The 20,074-nt window shown below is 41.7% G+C and overlaps 1 protein-coding gene across 1 annotated transcript in view; it reads left to right on the top strand.

Annotated features, from left to right (window-relative positions):
* Positions 1-17,341, top strand: part of LHFPL1 (LHFPL tetraspan subfamily member 1) — a 30,510-nt gene extending 13,169 nt beyond the window's left edge. The window contains exons 2-4 of the mRNA XM_089652494.1: positions 417-1,137; positions 12,362-12,460; positions 15,361-17,341. Of these exons, the coding sequence (XP_089508620.1) occupies positions 756-1,137; positions 12,362-12,460; positions 15,361-15,479 (600 nt within the window). The 5' untranslated portion in view covers positions 417-755 and the 3' untranslated portion in view covers positions 15,480-17,341. The remainder of the gene's footprint in view (positions 1-416; positions 1,138-12,361; positions 12,461-15,360) is intronic.
* The last annotated feature ends 2,733 nt before the right edge of the window (positions 17,342-20,074 follow it).

Here is a 20,074-nt window from a genome sequence, read left to right as displayed (position 1 = left end):
GGGGTGTTCGGTCCTCCACTACTGCTGTAGCCATTATGAGGTGGGGGGTCAGAAATTTTGGCACAGAGATCTTGACATTGAAATATCCAAACCAAAAAGAAGCAAAGAAGCAATTTAGCCAAACAAGCTTAACATGTAATTGGGTGGCTTGACCCTTTAATTTACCAAACATTTTTGTCTTATTCCATCAATTCTTGCAGTTTATTCCAACCTATTCAATGCTATAAAAAACACACTTTGCAATAAATAGTTAAAATGGCAGGTGACATTTGTATGGCCTTTCTCTCTAGGGCTCTAAAGAAAGACTATAGAGTATATCTCTTTGACTGATCCTATAGACTCTGCACCTGCAGTGAATTTTCTTTGAATTGCAATGGAGTAATTTAACCCAGTGTCCTTATGTTGCCCCTCAACAGGAATCTGCTTTAGTGGTTACAATAAAAGAGTTTTATAGGACAATGCTGGAAAGAAGAGATGCTAATATTCTCTGAGACTGCAGAACTGCCAGCCAGTGGAGGATGAAGACAATTATGCCTCAGGATGATTTCTCTGCAGACGTGCATATACTTTAACACTTGACATTAGGGCAAGAAAGAAAAATATTAAGCCAGCTCACAGCAGAAGATCATTGTGCTACTTCAGGACTCAAGAGGAGCAAGAAAAGACAAATGAGTGCTAATGGAGTTGCATAACAATGCAAAGCCTTGTAGAGTTTATTTGTAAAATCATTTAGTTGTGAAGGACAGGTGTAAAAAATGTCAAGCAGCTTGACTGTACTTGGTACCCTCTGGGCACTGCTGTCATTTCTCTCAGCAGCTACAAGCTGTACAAGCTTTTTCATGCCCTACTGGCTCTATGGCTTCCAAATGGGAAAACCAGTTTCATTCAGCACTTTTCGAAGGTGCACCTACCCAGTTCAAATGGATGAAAAGAACACAGTGATGCTGGAAGAGTGTGGAAGATATGCCAGCTTCGGTGCCATCCCCAGCCTATCCTGGCAGATCTGCACCCTGGTGACTGGTATTGGCTGTGCTTTACTGCTGCTGGTGTCCATAGCTTCTGTTTTAGGCTGCTGTCTTGGTGATCTTATTTCCAGGATGACTGGAAGGTTTTATGGTGCTATACAATTCATTGGAGGTAAGACTTGAGAAATGTTTTGTATAATTTAAGCCTATTAAAATGTCTGTCCTGTAGCTGTAATGTAGTTATTTTTCATTGTTCTGACTGCTATAAATTGATGATAGTTGAAAAGAAGATTGTTTGATAGTACATTTAAAGTGTATGTAAAGGCAAAACTTTTTTTGTTTTGAATAGCGCATGGAAAGGTTAAACCCTCGGTCACATTTTTATTGCAGTCTGTGTCTCTGATGGGGAGATTTACTCTTATACATGACCTCATGACCATTGTCACTGAGAAAATGAGAAAAAAATCTTAATATTAGAGTTGTCACGAAGGCAAGAGCTGAGGGGAAACCTTCCGTATGGGGACAACCATTCCAATGACAACTGTCTTAGATGGGATTGCCAATTACATGGGCAAAATTTCCTATTTCCTCTTATTTTACTTTTTTGCATCTCCAAGAGAAGAAATTAAGGAAAATCCCCAGCAGCAACCAGGGAAAAAAACCACTGATAGAGGCTTTAACCCTTCCCTACCCTAATCTAAAACAAAAAAGAAAGTTTTGCACTTTTGTGCGCTTCAAAACAAACCTGCTACAAACTTCATCATTTGAAATTGAGCATATGATGAACAATGCATAATCATAGGTTATTTTCTGTGAAAAATAATTTATTAGTACACCAACAAGTTTGTTTCAAAGCTCTACTTTATTGCATGATCACATAGAAAGTCAGCATTTCCTGAATGCTCAGAGACCCTCCACCAGGTATGTGTCACACTTATCTCTACTAGGGCTGAGTGGAATCAAGGGGTCTCAAACATTATGGATTCCAAACAGTGGGTAGCCACTTGCAATAATCAATAATACACATTATATGGTGTGGGGGATACTTGGATCTACTACAGCTTCTCCTTGGGATCGTGTGTGGAAAGATTTTCTTTCCTTTTAGTCAAAGAAAAATAAGAGATGTTTGTTGCTGAAGTATTTTATTCATAGTTCACCCAACAAATCTGCAGTTTACGTGTTACTGTTATTACCTGCTCTACCTTCTTTTTCCTCCTCCCCTCCTTTACCTTGCCTAACCTCTCCTATCCCACCACCTTACCCTACAGCTCTCCCTCTCTTCTAGTGTCACCCATCCCACTGAAGCCTTTCAAGCAATTGCAACAGCATGCAGAATAATGGCACAGTCTGTGTTTTTTTGGACCAGTAATTAATGTTGACTAAATAACATAATAACAATGGGATAGTAAAAAGGATTAAACAATATCTTGTGTTCCAACTCACTGGCTGTGCTCTTTGGTTCTATATGGTAAACAAGATCTAAATATCAGCTTGAACCTAATTTAAGGGCTTCATGCTATGCTTAGTGATCTGCATTTTTCTACACTGGATAAATACAGGTCACTGCTAGGGCACCTAGAAACCAATTGTTTGCTAATTTCCTTGCTCATACTACAATGATGGTGTGATGTGCAGTGCTTTGCAGTGTGGAAAAATGCAGCATGTCAGCATTTCTCTGAAGTGCACTGGATGGCACTGCATGCCACCGCACAGCAGTGCAATGCACAATGTAGCTAGTGCCTTACGTCTATTTCCCAGGAAGGAGCACCACTGCCTTCTGGAAATTCTCATGATTTTGCAAAAATAAGGCCTTTTCCCTGAGATTACAAAAAGTTTTGTGACATTAAAGGGGAAAAAAAGCTACTTTTTGGACAAGCAGTGGCTCCTGACTTGAAATCTGGCACAGGTGCCATGGGTAGGCCAGCACAGAGGACATGTAAGCTGAATATGGCCACCAATGTTGCATTTTCGTTAAATGGCACCCCAAGCTTTGGAACAGGAGAGGACAGAGCAGAGGGACTCGGGAAATACAACACTGTATGTTGTAACATGTAACTCTAAGTAAATTTATAGGTGTTGGCAATGGCAGTGTGATGAGTGTATGAGTGTGTGTGGCGGGGGGTTGAACTTGAAGAATCTACTGATATTAGGAAATAACTTAAGGTTCCCTGATTTTGATGTTTGAATATATTTTTCCCAAATAAAGCAATAGGAACTTTAGTCAGAAAATTAAATTCCACTAGATCACTTCTTGCTGGCCCCTTTTACAGGTCTAACTATGTAAGTTATTATACTGTTTAAAATTCAGTAATATAGTATATATATATACTTTATAGTATATATATGTATTGCTCTGCTTTGCACATGCTCAGTTGCTCTCTATTTTTAGGCAATGTGCCTAGTTTGTAGAGGTTAATCTGCTGTCAGTCGAAAGATTTATTGCTGCTCAGGACTCTGTGCTTCAGCAAAATGGCAGCCTCCAGCAAGAAGAAACAGGAACAATGCTGGAGGCAATTTACAGCACACACTAATTTTGGCAGCATAATTATTAATGTGGAATGTATGTTCCTTGTTACAGAACATTTTTTATTAAATTGTTATTGGTAAAGTTCCACTTTAAAGCTGTAATGGACACCGTCTTACCTGACTGCAATTGCAGTTTGCATTTTTTTTACAACACAGATAACATCCCATTTTATATCTGAGAAAATATCTAAAAGCAGTTGTAGCACTTACCCTCGAAGGAGCTGAAAAGCAATATCAAATTTGCCCCCAGTACGGGATATACTTTAAACTCCGCTCAAAAGGAGCAAGATCAGTGTACAACCCTCAGAGGTAAAGGGACAAGGGGCGATTGGCAATAAATCTCAGGATAATGTTCATGAAAATAAGGTCCATATAATATAACGAATCCAATCGAGGAAATACACTGTTGCAGTGTCAGCAGTCTCTGCTTCAAGCAAGTTCTGGAGATTTCCCGTCAATGGTCATGTAAAAACAGAACACAGGGTTGGGGAGAGAGAGCGCCACTGTTTAGGAGTAGTAGCGTTAGGAAAATCAATTAAAAAAACTGGACGATGAAAAGTGCACTCACATATACATGGTTAAAACACAGCATATCAATATGTTCAGTGGAGATATCAATAGATGGCAGCTTTTTAAGAATATTCAGATGGATAAAAAAAACTCTCTCTGCTCCTCCTTTCATTATTATTTTCCCTTACCATCATTACTGTTACATCATGTGGATGTGCGCCTAGAATATTATTTTCCTGCACGCACCACATATTAATACTACAATATGACTTATTTTTTTGTGAACCCATGATATTATCTGCATATTTGTATATTTATATCTATACTTACATTTACTCCATAGCTTTTTGGTGTTCCATTGTGTTCTATTTTATCTGGATTATTCAATATTTTTTATTTTGTTCATGTTTTTAATTGTTTTTAATAAGTATTGTGTTTAGTTGGATCTAGTGTTCTGGTCAAATGGCTGGAACTTTTTGTTTTTATTTCATTTATTTTCTCTATATTTCTTTCACTAGATCCTGACGTTTCGTCATCGGGACTTTCCCATGGCAGGTCATCAACAAGCCGTTTGCTTTGCTTGTGGTGCCACTAATGTACTGTTTTGGTAGTTCATTCTATTGATTTAGTATACTAGTGCAAGTCCTGCAGGTTTGTCCTCCAAGCAGCAGGTGGAGTTGCTGTTCTCACAACCGATCTGTCTGTATTCTTCTCCTTTATGGCGCATGATGCTATATAACCACTTGGCCTGTGGAACGTTTTATCCCCTTCATCACCAGAGCATTTTTTGCCATTCAGCACTTTGCTACTTTAACTGGCAATTTTGCAGCCATGCAAAACTGTACGCAAATGAAATTTTTATAATTTTTTACATGCAAATAAAGCTTTCTTTTGGTGGTATTTGATCACCACTGGGTTTTTATTTTTTGCGATATAAAAAAAGACAGAAAATTTTGAAAAACAGCGATATTTTCTTCTGTTATAAAACATATTCAATACAAAAATTAAACAATCTAATTTATTTGTACATTTAAGCCAAGATGTATTCTGCTACATGCCTTTGGTAAAAAGAAAATCCAGTCAGTGTTTATTAACTGGTTTGTGTAAAGGTTATAGCATCTACAAACGATGGTATATATACTGCAATTTTCGCAGCTATTGATGCTATACTGTAATGGCGGTGATGAGTGACTTATAGGGTGACTGTGATAGGATGGTGTCATGCACCGCCTGACGGTATCTCTAACAATCCACAAGACAGAATTCCCCAGGTCGCGGGTTCTAAGTCCCAGTCTGCTTGTTTACCAGGGTCCCTGATGGTGGGATGGATTTGGAGCAGACAGTGACCAGGTCGCGGCCCCTGAGTGCACCCGACTGTGGTAGAGGGAACCGCCGGAGGTATGTACTGGAAGAGAGCCTGATGTGAAGAGGCAGATATACCTGAGCAGTGACCGGATCCGTGCCGGATGGATGGATGGCAGGGTAGTGTAGTGTAGTCAGACGGGTCGGGTCGGTAACAGTGGAGACAGCACGGTACAGAGCAGCAGACAGAGAGTAGTCAGGTCACACGCCAGGTTCAGCAACAGGGGGTCAGATAACCAGGGGTATGCAGGAGAGTAGTCAAACGAGCCAGGGGTCAGAGCAAAAGATGGTCAGCAAAGGTCAGGATCAAGCTGGGTCAGCAACAAGGTCAATCAGCAGGAACAACGAGCAGGAACAGGATAATAAAGACCATACAGCAACTTGAGTCTGTGCAGGGCTGGTTTAAATAGTGCGACCTGCACTTTCATTGGTGCCAGGCACGCATCTGCGATCGCGAGTGTGCATGCACGGCCGCCGCAGCTGCCTAGGTCCTAGCGCCTGCCGGTTAGAGCACATCGGCGTTCTGCGCATGCGCAGACCCGTGCGCTGCCACGATTATGGTGGACAATCTGGCACTAACAGACACTATCTGGGAGCATCACTAAGTGATCAGTGATATTACTGTGCACTGACACTGTACTAATTACACTGGCTGGGAAGGGGTTAACATCTAGGGGCAATCAAGGGGTTAAATATGTGCCTAACAATGTGTAATGTGTGCTGCTTTTATTCCTCTATCTGGCTGTTTTATCTCTCTGCTTTGCAGAGAAAAGAAAGATCCAGATCGCTGATCATTGTACAGAGCTCTGTGTGTTTGTAAACACAGGGCACTGTGCTGTGATTGGATACAGCCAATTGGCAAGTTTCAGCCATTAATCATTGGTCGGGAACTGCTGACAAAATTGCGCCGTGTCTAACCACTGTGTGGTGAGCAGCAGCCATGAGCATGTGTGCCTGCAAACCTGGATGAGCCCCACCGATGTACAGGTACGTGATCTGGCGGGGCTGTACCACTCAACTGCAGTATAACTACTGTGGACGGATGGCAAGTAGATAATCACCAGCTGTCCTTTCTGCAGATTGCCTCTACGATTAAGACCCAAAAAGGGCAAAACGCATCTGAGGAGTTGTCTACAAGTGGAGAACAGAAACTGAATCCATCTTTTACCCTTTTTCATTCATTATTTATGCAACAAGGAGTCAGTGTCTGTGTGCAGATGGCCTCCATTTTGTTGAGGTTTTCCTAGAAACTACCAAAAGTCTGATATATTATTCAGGTGACAATAAGAGCATTGTAGTAGTGTAACATTCATACTCCAATGAAGCCTGAAAACAAATACACCACCCAATCCATATTAGCATTGAAGGCTTCCTTTGGGTTTTAGATTTGCCGATTGTCAGAGGGTCTAAAATGACATTTTCCTGAAGATAATCTGCACATGTATTGGCACATTTAAGAGAACTAAGAAATACATTATATGGATTTTCCTTCTCCTAAGTGCAACACAATTGAAGTACTGGTTGGGCTGTTCTTAGAGTGAAAAGTCAATAAATATTTCTTAAAATTTTATAGGGTTAGTATTTTTGTTTTATTTCTGTACGTGACTCCATGGGGGAGATATACCATCACTTCTTTTCCTTGCACAAGAAATAAGGGGGGGGTGTATAAAGAGTGAGGCATTGGTATTAACAATCTGTTTTTGCTGAGAGAACTCTGCTTAATCCTCTTGTGAGGTTTTCAAAGACTATTTCACATTAATGAACAACCACTGTCTGTTCAAATGTTCCGGGTGCGGTCAATAATGATAGACCATTAAATGGTAATATCCTCTCTAATGCTGATGATTTACTAAAAGGGTTTTTCACTGAATGAGTCACTTTTTATTCTTGGTAAAATGAATCTTTATTTATTTACAACATTCATTTATCTTATAGAAGTTTATATTTTCATTTTCATCTTCACTTGTTTGGCGAGCAAACAAAGTGTAATTTCACAAGACGGAAAATTAGTTTTCTTTAGTAATTAGCTTCAGATGTCTGAATGGTTTAATTTTCTTGACAAAAACAGGTATAATTTTACAAGGCTGACATATATTTAGGCCTCATACACATGGATATTTGGATACTTAAAAGTCCTCAAACATAATACACTGCTCAAAAAAATTAAAGGAACACTTTGAAAACACATCAGATCTCAATGGGGAAAAATATCATCTACACTGATATGGACTGGGTAATGTGTTAGGAACATAAAGATGCCCCATTGTTTGATGGAAATGAAAATTGTCAACCTACAGAGGACTGAATTAAAAGACACCCTGAAAATCAAAGTGAAAATATGATGCAGCAGGCTAGTCCATTTTGCTGAAATTCCATTGCAGCAACTCAGAATGGTATTCAGTAGTTTGTATTGCCCCCACGTGCTTGTATGCATGCTTGACAATGTCTGGGAATGCTCCTAATGAGATGACAGATGGTGTTCTGGGGTATTTCCTCCCAGATCTGGACCAGGGCATCCCTGAGCTCCTGGACAGTCTGAGGTGCAACCTGGCGGTGTCGGATGGACCGAAACATGATATCCCAGAGGTGTTCTATTGGATTTTAGGTCAGGCAAGAATGGGGGCGATTCAATGGTATCAATTCCTTCATCCTCCAGGAACTGCCTGCATACTCTCACCACATGAGGCCGGGCATTGTCGTGAACCAGGAGAAACCCAGGACCCACTGCACCAGCGTAGGGTTTGACAGTGGGTCCAAGGATTTTGTCCAGATATCTAATGGCAGTCAGGGTGCCATTGTCTAGCCTGTAGAGTTCGGTGCGTCCCTCCATAAATATGCATCCCCAGACCATCACTGACCCACCACCAAAACAGTCATGCTGAATGATGTTACAGGCAGCATAACGTTCTGCACAGCTTCTCTAGACCCTTTCATGTCTGTCACATGTGCTCAGGGTGAACCTGCTCTCATCTGTGAAAACCACAGTTCGCCAGTTGTGGACTTGCCAATTCTGGCGTTCAATGGCAAATGCCAGTAGAGCTCTATGGTGCCAGGCCCACTAGAGGGTGCTGGGCCCTCAGGTCCCCTTCATGAAGTATTTTTCTGATTGTTTGGTCAGAGACTTTCATACCAGTGGCCTGCTGGAGGTAATTTTGTAGGGCTCTGGCAGTGCTCATCCTGTTCTTCCTTGCACAAAGGAGCAGATACCGGTCCTGCTGATGGGTTAAGGACCTTCTACGGCCCTGTTCAGCTCTCCTAGAGTAATTGCCTGTCTCCTGGATTCTCCTACATGCTCTGGCAATGGCACGTATTGATGTGCCATCCTGGAAGAGTTGGACTGTCTGTAGGGTTCAGGTATCGCCTCACGCTACCAGTAGTGACACTGACCCTAGACAAATGCAAAACTAGTGAAAAAGAGAAAAGATGAGTAGGGAAAAAAATGTGGCCTACATCTGTAAAACCATTCCTGATATGGGGGTCGGCTCATTGTTGCCCATCTAGTGCACCTGTTGTTAATTTCATTAACACCAAAGCAGCTGAAACTGATTAACAACCCCCTCTGCTACTTAACTGACCTGATCAATATCCCAGGAGTTTAATTGACTTGATGCTATACTCTGATTAAAGAGTGTTCCTTTAATTTTTTTGAGCAGTGTATTCCAATGCCTGTGGAGCCACGGGTGATGTGCACGGCCAGCCATACAAGGAAGGCAGTTATACTTGTGCAGCCTTACATGCTACCTGGGAATGTGCTTATACCCTATTTTCCAAATGCACTGGAGCATCAGAGTTTACACCAATACAGTTGCGTTCAGACATTCACTTCTACGGCTGGCTGTACATGCCACTTGTGGCTTCTGAGGCACGGGAAAGCAATGAGAATTTTACGTTTAACCACGTTTGAGCTTCTAAATTTCAATGTGCATGAGGCCATAATCAAAGGGTATGTATTTAAGCTTTGCCTTTTCATTTAGATTATTAGGACAGAATTGTGACAGGTTCACATAAAAAAAAAAAGCTTAGTTCACACAGGTTACCCTGTACGAAGGGCCATGTTTGCCTGCACGGGATGCACAAATGTTCCGTACATCAACATGCAGGCAGTCCAATTCATGTCACTTGGGTTGCAGTGGCTGCATGGACGCAGTCAGTGCTCCCAATTTGACAGCCGTTGTAAGTGCAAGTGCGTGTTCACAAAAGCAGACAGTGTGTGTTTGGAGGCACACACCTTTACGGCTGTCAAATTGGGAGCAGCAGCTGTGTCTGGGCAGTCGTTACATTGCAATAGAGGTGAACGGGACTGCCTGCACACAGATGCACAAAACATCTGTGCATCCTATGGATGTAAGCTTAGATACGCCTGTGTGAATGAGATGAGTCCCACATTTTTTATGCAAAATTAAAAAGTAGTAAAAGTGAGTTTTGTAGCATAACAGCAGGCACCACATAGCATTCACGCATACCTCTGGCAGCTTAAAATCCCAGTACATTGTACCTTAGGATACCTCATAAACCTGTATTTAAATCCAACTTTTTCAGAGAATCAGAACTTGGACATTAACCACTTGATCTCCTGAGGATCTATTCCCCTTCCTGACCAGGCCATTATTTGCGTTATGGCGCTGCGTTACTGGGATTTTTTTTTCTACTAGTAATGGTGGCAATCAGTGACTTTTAGTGGGACTGCGTGACTGCGGGACTGCTGCGGACATTCTGACTTGGTGTCACTGACATCCCCAGTGACAATAATACAGTGATCAGTGCTAAAAAAAAGCACTGACACTGTACTAATGGCACTGGGCAGGAAGGGGTTAATGTGAGCGGAGATTAAAGGATTAACTATGTGCTGGGAGTGTTTTACTGGGGGGCGTGTGCTTTACTGTAAGCACACTGATCAGGATGGCTGTACTGTGCACAGCCATCCTGAGCAGTGTGCTCGAGCTGACAGGGAGGAAGACTGTTTGTAAACAAAACAGTCCTCCTCCCCATTGGTGATTGTCGGTAATCACCGGGCGCCGGTGGGTAATTACCGTCCAGGACCCAGTGATTGACACATCCGTGGGTGCGAATGGCGGCGCTTGTAGGGCGCGCACCCCCTACCCGGAAATGTAAAATCACGCTATATGTGATTTTGTGCACAGTTGCCACCCTGTAGCAGTATATCTGCTATAGGGCGGTCCTTAAGTGGTTAAAGGTGTGTTTTAAGCACTGTTTTTCTATAAATTAGGATGCCAGAAACTGCTTTTAAAGAATTGCCATGGCACAAACCAAAAATAATTGAATTTATATCAAATATACAATAACTTATAATACAATGCATTGTATTCTCCATTTGGGTCCGTTCACACTCAGGTGATCTATTGCAGTGCATGTGATGCATCTGTGCATTGCATTAGGACAACCCCAGGCTGTCAAATGCACCACAGCTGATCTAAAATTGTGCCTTCTGCATTTCTGGTTACGCTTTACATTGCAGCACATGGCAGTATGTTAATGTAAGGCAATAAAATGAATGGACCCTTAAAGAGATATACCAGACTTTTGCACCAGGCCTATTGACTTTTGAGATGGGAGGATCCAAAATGTTTATAAAAATTCACAACTGATTCTCAATTCATTAAAAATAAATTTATCATGCTAGGTCTAAATCACATACTTTAAAGACCATTGAAACTTTCACTAAGTTAGCTAAATGTATTCCATAAAAACAAAAAGTTAAAAAACTCTTAGTTTTCTTCATCCTGAGTAGAAAAGCATGTGTCCTGCCAGCATACTGCAGGGTGGGATCCTTGATGTCTGTAGGGAAAAAAATGATCTCTTGGCAGAGGTACAACATCATCTGCTGAGTCAGAGCAAAAGCTCTCTGATTAGCGGGGAAAAAGAGCTAACTGCAGAGCTATGGATCTGGCTCAGTAGGGGGTGTGTTGGAGCTCTGCATCGAGACCTCTGCTTTCTGCAGCTGCTGGCAGGGGACAGGCTTTCTTGCTCAAACTGGACTTTAAGGAGTAACATTTTTCTATGAAAGGTACTAAACACAAAAGCTGAACATTATTGTTATTATACAGGATTTATATAGCACCAACAGTTTGCTCAGTGCTTTACAATATAATGGGAGACAATACAGCAACAATACAGTTCAATACAAGAGGGATAGGAGGGCCCTGCTCCTCGGAGCTTACAATCTAGGAGGGAGGGGCTAGTGGTACAAAAGGTAGTAACTGTGGGAGATGGACTGGTAGGAAGAGTAGAAGATTCCATTATTAGCTGACTGTAGGATAGGCTTCCCTGAAGAGATAGGTTTTCAGAGATCGCCTAAAAGTGAGCAGAGTAGGCGATAGTCTGATAAATTGGGGTAGAGAATTCCAGAGGATGGGGGAAGCTCTGGAGAAGTCCTGGAGACAAGCATGGGAGGAGGCGACAAGGGAGCTAGAGAGCAGGAGGTCGTGCGAGGAGCGGAGAGGACGGTTTGGGTGATATTTGGAGACAAGATTGGTGATGTAATTTGGGGCAGAGTTATAAATGGCTTTATATCAAAATTAAATGCCAGAAAGTTTCCATAATTAGGCTAAACTGGTGGAAGTCCTAAAACAACTTAATAAGTTTAAAAACATTTTTTTAGCCCATATATATAAATGTGTTTGTAGGTGAAATAGAAGAATTCTGTCTAATCTAAGCCACAGTTCTGCGTCCTTTGCAGCTAATAATCTCTGCTTGAGATTTTGTTTGGCCTGATTAACCTGCCTAGTATTCTGCTTCTACAATTAGATGGCATTTCTTGGAAGATACATTTTAAAATTTTTATTGTTTTGCTTTTTTTTTTTTGCTTTGTTTCCACTTCAATGAAATATTTGTCATTTCTCAAGCACCAAATATACTCCAAAAAGAACACTGTGCATAAATGTAGCTGTGTAATTGGTTGTAATGAATATTGCAGATTGCTGTGCGGCTCACACTGAGTAAACAAACATGTTCTTTCTTCCTTATGTGATTCTCTGTAGGACTCCTCATTAGCTCCGGATGTGCCCTGTACCCACTGGGGTGGAACAGTCCTGAAATCCAGCAGGCATGTGGCAACACGTCCAGTCAGTTCCAATTAGGTAACAAGTGACTCACAATCACCAATCATGGTCTGTGAAAGTGTGTACGAGGAGCACTAGCTGTGCATCAGAGTAAAACTCATTATAGCTGAGAGGGATTGAAATCAATACAGCCGACTTTCCATTTGTACAATACAAGATACACAGGATATTTACATGGCTTCAATGTATAATTAACTCATCCCCTGCTGAACATTAACAGACTTTTTAGTATTGCAGTGTCAGGAGCAATGCAGTAGCTAAAATTGCAGTATCCCATAGCATCCAATCCAATTGTTTTTGTTAGATAATGTATGAGTTTTGGCTGTAAATCACTGTACTTAAAAGAGAAGTATGTTTTTTTCTAAATCATACCTACCTAGGAGAATGCAGCATCTATCCAATGCTGCCTTTGTCCACCGCTGGCTCTGAGGATGACAACTGAGCGATCAGACACCACTGATTGCTCAGTTCTCCCTGTAGCTCTAAGCAGAGAGCGGTGACTGTCCGTCACTGCTGTCTGCACTGCCCTTCCAGTGCTCACTGGAGGGCTGGTCTGTGGAAGGGGTGGGAATGGCTAGCTCAGGATCTCAGCGGATTGCTGAGAGGCTGAGTCAGGAGCTGCTCCAGACTCCTGGGTGGATCCCGACCATATTGTCATGATCTTTCCCCAGCTTAGACTGGCTGAGTGACACCAGCTGAGAGTGGACTTTAGCCCGCTGTCAACTGAAAACAAATCACCGAAGTGCAGAACGAACTGCCCTCCTGTGATCCATAGGAGAACTATAGTCAAGCGAGCTTTAGCTGTACTTCTCCTTTAATGCTGACCCCAGTCTTACCTTCACTATTGTGCAGTTGTACAGGCTCCTTTCCTGCAATCAAACTGGTTATTTTGATTTCATTGCACATTGAGCTTCTCACAATGTTCATTAGAAGCTGCAGCAAGTCAGATAGAGCCATTTTTTGCAGCTTACCAATTCTTAAGGCCCTTTCACACAACGGTTCTGATCAGGGCTGTCTGTCAGTTTTCCAGGTGGACCTGATTGGACAGTCCATTCATCCCTATGGACCGGCTGGTGTAAATGGACTTATGTCTGTTTACACCTGCTTATCTCTGAAAAACAAACAGAAGGAGATCCATTCTCTAGGCAGATTGGAGGTAGTCGGGTGTAAACAGAAAGCTGGGGAATAGCAATTCTTATCTAGCTCAAAGCTCCCAAATCTGTCCAGAAACTGTCCAATTTGCTGTTTATTATTGGGAAAGCTAGCACTCTTTCAGTTAGAGAAGAATGATGGCCACCATAAATAAAGGATCTCTTGCAAGCTGAAAGAGAAAGACAGCATGGTGGCACATTCTAATCTTCCAAACTATAATTTTGACAAAATAATTCTGAAAGCCCCTTGACCATTCTAATATTGTCCCCACGCTATGCAACATGGTCCTTTTACATCTTTGAAATTGTAGTTTCTAAGTAGTTGAGAGGAAAATATTGCCTACCACAATCTAGCTTTGATATGACTCTTAGCACATTTTCTACAGCTTCTCAGTAGCTGTACCTGGAAAATCTGTTGTATTATGTAGTTCTATATTATTATGAAGGGAAATTTGATATTTTTTATTTCAAACTTTGGATGAAAAGATGCTGAGTTCAACCTACCACCAAGTCTCTTTTGTTGCCTGTAGCTGGGAAATCTTCTACAATTGCCTTGAGAAGTGCTTGTTGTGACTTGAACTTAGCTCCTTTCCCAGATTGCCCGCCCTATACATTTCAATGAAAAAATCCTCTAGAGACTTGTGATATCATGATGTCTATCTTTTGCATATTAGTAAAATTAGCCTTGGTTTTGTGATGCTATTATAAAAAACATTGGGGTTGATTGACTAAAGGCAAATATGTTTTTCACTTTGGAAGGGAAGTAGCGCTTTGCAGGGGAACTTTTCCAAGAGGTTGGTGAATGAGGTGAAGCTCTGTTGGCTTCCATCATCCGATCATTTGCAAGTGATCATGTGCAAGCAAAAATGCTGTCTTTTTTATTTTCAAGCACGCGGGTATTGGGTATTCTTTGCATAGTGAATATTGACCACGATAACTAAAGTCTGGGAAAAGTTTCCTTTGCAAAGTGTAACTTCCTTGAAAAGTGAGTAGCCTATTTGCCTTTGGTAAATCAACCCCAATTATGTACATTATGAGTAGAATTTTAAATCACAGAATATTTGCTATGTAAATTATGTATGAAATGAAAATTGTTCGGCTGAATATATAGTACATTGCCTTTGCCTATTTAAAAAAAGTAAAAAAGAATAGGCGATTCAACAGAAAAATGATGCAGAGTAGAGTGCATAAATATTATAATATATGCAAGCAATGGAATAGCAGGGAAGCTTAGGTAAAGCAGAAGGCTATTACACAACATTAAAAATTAATTCTAGCATTTACCACCCGGGTACATTATTCCTGTCCTCTGTAAGACATTAAACTTCATCTGCATAATTACCAAAGAGTCTGGAACACCCTGGACACTGTCAATGGTTCCCTTAGGGCTGGTACATTAATGTGATTCCAGGCTCAAACTGTCCTTGGCCATACAAAAGTCCTTAGGTTAGCTGGTAAACAAATCTAGAAATATTAACTCATTCAGACGCCAAGAATCAATCTCAGATTTATCTATAGAGATAAACCAAATCACAGACAAAACTTTTCAACGAGTATGACCCTTTGTGACTTTTATTCAGAAAGCACTAGTATATTTTTAGCTTGAGCTATTGAATTTTGTACATATCAGGTTTAAACCAAAGTGAAAACCGAGACAATGAGCTTACATTTCCCATGCATTCTGTCAAGTCTGTCTACCTATAACTGATTAGTGAGCAAATAGCTTTAATATAAATAGTAACACATTTATTTTGTCTTATGTACCAGGTACCTGCAAACTTGGCTGGGCATATTATTGTACAGGAGGTGGAGCAGCAGTTGCTATGCTCATCTGCACATGGCTGTCATGTTTTGCTGGAAAGAAGAAAAAGCCGTCCCTATACTGACAACATACAGAGATTGGAGGATTGCTGGTCATTACTTACATTACTTAATTACTTGTTAATCTCTACCCCTACCAGCTAAATTCATTAGATATTTAAGTTAACTTATGATAGTATTCCAACTGAAGTGTATGTATACCCACAACTTTAAAAAAAAAATCCCTCTCAGTGTATATTTTGCTATCTGGCCCCTGTTTTGGAGATTTACCTTCACATCCTGTCATGAAGATGAGCCAGAAAGTATCTAGAATCTGAGATAGAAAATATCTAAAATGTAAGAGAAATTCCCCTCTTAAAATTGCCATACATGGAGAATATCTTGGCTGGTTCCGCAGGGACCAGGTCAATTTCAATCCATGAGTGGCTACAGCAGTTTAACAGAAGTTGATCTACTGACTGACTTCTATTTAACCACCATGTCAGATAGAAGCCTCTTCAATAGTGGCTGCAGCACTGATCTGTGTGTTCTGATAGCAGAGGAGTCTCCCCGCTGTCAGATTGCTATAGTGCAGCAAGGAGGATCCCCTCATCTACTTTGAATGTGTGGATGGGGGAATTGGTTCAGTTTTTTCATTCAGTCTGCTGGCTGAAAGAAAAAAAAACTGAAGCATGTATGACCAGCTCTACAAAGTTATCCCCATTGAAAGATTATTTCTCTATCCTCTATTCTGGGAAATTTAAATTTGTGTACTTCCCATCTTTTCTTGATGTGGTTGAATCTCCCCAGTGGGACACAAACAGCGATACAATTTTAGAGGTTCTAACCTTTCTTTCTCTATCCAAATCTAGAAATGAGGTTTTGTCTTTATATATACCTTAAATTCCTTGTTGCCTTGTGGCAAGCAAACCAGCTCCTCCTTTACTTCACTGGCTCCAGACAGGGGTGTATTTACCGCAAGGCAAACAAGGCACTTGCCTAGGGCAGCATTTTTTAGGGGGGCAGCACCTGCCCCCAGAAGAAGGGAGGAAAGAAGAGACGTGTTCCATGAGAACCACGTGGGATCCAAGAGAGGCTGCGGGCTGCTTAATGGTGTATGCAGTGGTGTATTTAGGTTTCTTACTGCCCTAGGCAACACAAAAATTGGCTCCCCCCATTGACCAACAGCACCCCAGCATGCCCCACCCCTACCCGAGAGAACCTTCCACTACCACCGCCCCACTCACCTTCACAGCTCCAGACATCACTGGAAACAAGAGTCAGGCTCTGCATACACCATCAAGCAGCACACAGCCTCTCTCAGATCCCACCTAGTCCCCTTGCTGTGTGTGTCCCGTCTTCCTTTCCTTCTTTTGGAGGACAGCGCTGCCCCCCTGAAAAATGCAGCCTTAGGCTAACACCTTGTTTGCCTTGTGGTAAATACACCCCTGGGTGTATGTAGAGCCTGACTCTCATTCCCGGGGATGTCTGGAGATGAACATGAGTGACCTTCTCTTTATCACCAGGGGTAGTAGCGGAAAGCTCTCCCAGGTGGGGGTCAGGGGTGTTATTGGTCAATGTCAGGCTCTCTCCACGGGAGGGGGAAAATGGGAGGGGGTTGGTATTGGTCAGTGTCTGTGGTGGCAGACGATTTTTGTGTTGCCTAGGGTGGCACAAAACCTAAATACACCAGTGGTTCCAGATATTTTATTGCAGCTTAGGATTTATCCCAATGTATTGCTCCAGCAGTATACTAACAGTTCTATTTCATACACTTCTGGCATTATGTGATCTAATCTTGAGATCTGGGCACAACTCGAGATTGTCTGGCAGAAGTTAAGCTAAAAATCACACAATTTTGATAAAATCATAACAATTTCCAACATACTGTAAATTCTTTGTACCACTTATTCAGTAAAATAGGAGCTTAAAAGATATTCCGAAGTAACCTTTTTCACGAGTGGTGATTATGCTGCTGATGGTATGTAAGCCGTGTACCGGGGTGGGCTCTCCAAGATACAGTGAAGTCACGAACGAGGAAAGCAACCCCAACACCAGCTTTTTCCACAACAGAATTTTACTTAGATGTGGCAAATAAACACAACCACAAATGCTGGAAACATACAATAAATTTACATACACTCAGCCCAAAGGTTGAGACCCTTGTGCTGCACAGCACGGCGCCTCCTGATGGATGAAGGTAGAAGGTTTAGTAATTTACCTACTGGCAGGCACAACTAAGCTGCCACACCTTACCCGTTATTACCCTAAAAGAGCAGGAATCAGTGTATAAGTGTACGGTATGGGATAGCCTGCGGTGCAGCACAACAGCTTACAATCTTACACAAATCTACAGTATTCCCCCTCCCATAACTGGTCCTGTAGCACATGCCTGAGTATTCCTTCTGAGCAAAACGCCAGTCTGGCTTGAGTTTGTGGGATGTTATCAGCTCTCCAATGTGAAATGTCACTTTAAGTTACGGAGTCCTTCCAATGATCAGTAATAACACTTGTGACCTGACACAAACAGAGACCCTAACTAACTAAGTATAGGCCTCGACTCAGTCTCTAGGCGCCAACACTGAAATGAGGTGTGTGCACGATCTTACCGACCCGGGTCTGCTTTGCATCCGCTGGTGACTCTGAACAGAACAAATGTCCCTCCAACAAGCATGCGGTATCGCAGTGTTTGTTGCTTTGTTCCTCTGCTCTTCATCAGCATTCCTGGCAACAATCTTCCTTTCTCTGAACAGGATCAGGGTCTTGGACACGGATCAGCTTCACCCAGCTGCAGCCCTGGTTACTGGGGGATGCTCTCACATCTGGATGCCATCAGATTCTCTGCTCACACGGCTCCTGCATTCACCATCCTCTAAACATGGCTGCTGTCCCTCTCCTTCCTGTCCTCTAAACCCTGTGTGAAAACCCCACCTCTTCATGAATATAGAAATATCTATGCAGTCTGAGGCTTTGTTAGGAAAACAGTGACATCTTGTGGCTAAACCACAGAATGTCAGTCCCGAACATTTAATTTACTCCACACAATAATTTACTGCACACAAACAGTGTTTAAACAATAAGAGCTGTTTCCCCATCTCACAGGTATCCCACCTGGAGCTAAATCAACAAAATACAACTGCCACCTTTTCTATGGTTGCTGCTCCCTCACTGACTGAAAGATACAGAAACTCAATTGCTAGTGAAGGAGATGGTATGGAGCAATGTACTGTTGGTGTAGGCAGCAAGAGAGCAATACCATAGGTGAAGGTGAGTTGAAGAGAATTTGCCAGCAATAGAGCCAATATTTGTATGACATTCAAATAAGGATCAACAGCAAGAAGCTGTTCCTTGGTTGTCATTAATAGAATGGACAGTTCTTATATCCTTCACTGTGAGTGAATAAGGAGGTACTGTATTTGGTGACATTTATTATACATAGAAAATTACAAATATATACATGTGAGATCTAGAAGCACAGATAAAATAATGAGCTAATGCCTTCAAACCCAACTTTCCTGTCATCCAATATACCTGTTAGTGATTACGGTACTGTTTGTTCTTAGTATTTAAAAGGAAATATACTCTAAGGCTTTCCTAAGCCTGGTAGATAATGAATTACGGCAAGCCTTCCCCCGTCCTTAATTTCACCACTACTTTCTTAGAATGTATGGATGGCTGTGAAAAATACACCTGTACTGAATTCAGCACCAATGCCTTGCTACGCTGGGTGGGACAGTACATCCTCTCTGCAAAGCTGTCCTCCAGAGTACACGATCCACCAATGACTCTCAGTTCTGTTCTAAAAGCACCCTTTTGGCAATGGGGTTGATTTACTAAAGGCAAATAGACTGTGCACTTTGCAAGAGCATTTCTCCAGAGCTTAGTAAATGAGCAGAAGCTCTGCTGACTTCCAATCATGTGCAAGCAAAAATGCTTTTTTAAAAATGTTTCTTTGCTCGTGATTGCGTATTTTTTGAAAAATGAAGCTTTACCTCATTTACTAAGCTAAAAAGAATAAAACAGGGTGCACTCTCCTCGTGCATTACCATGATATAAAATACATTTATTGTGAACTCACAAACCAAAACAGGTCATAAACACAGAGACAAGGAGCCAAAAATGAAAATGGTGGACAGCGGAGGTCCTTGGGTGACAAGTGCTAACACGTTTTGGGAGTTGAACTTCCTTCCTCAGAGCAATGGATAAAATGCATATTGATGATCCTTATATATGAGACCAAGTGATAATGAAAACCCAACCACTCCCCCTCTCTGTGCAAACGGAAGGGGTGGAGTCCTGCAAGTGATGCCCCAAAAGGGATCTGTCAAAATATTTGATTGACTTGTGGTAAAACAAATTGGTAACTGTAATGTAACAATCCAAAAATGCAAACTAGATAGACTGATCAAATCCCCATAAGTAAAAAACACATGCAGCAGTGCAGAAATAATGAAACTATGCATCCATAATGGACAAGGATAGGATCACTGTGATCTGTAGACTTACACTGTCACCGAGCGATAGTAGGGGCAATACATGATAAAAACGGGCTAGCTGTCATGGCATCCTCTAGACACTGCACATGCACGCTGGATCACTGCATCTATCACGCATTGTCCAAAGCCTTCGTCACTCACCGGAAGTGGATCACACTTCTAGGGAACCCCACACCAAAATAAAA

This window comes from Staurois parvus, unplaced genomic scaffold (genome assembly GCF_062004578.1).
Source record: "Staurois parvus isolate SC_StPar_1 unplaced genomic scaffold, SC_StPar_1.0 ptg000684l, whole genome shotgun sequence".
Taxonomy (NCBI): domain Eukaryota; kingdom Metazoa; phylum Chordata; class Amphibia; order Anura; family Ranidae; genus Staurois; species Staurois parvus.
The sequence above is the reverse complement of the archived record's forward strand: the minus strand, read 5'-3'. Positions and strand labels throughout refer to the sequence as shown.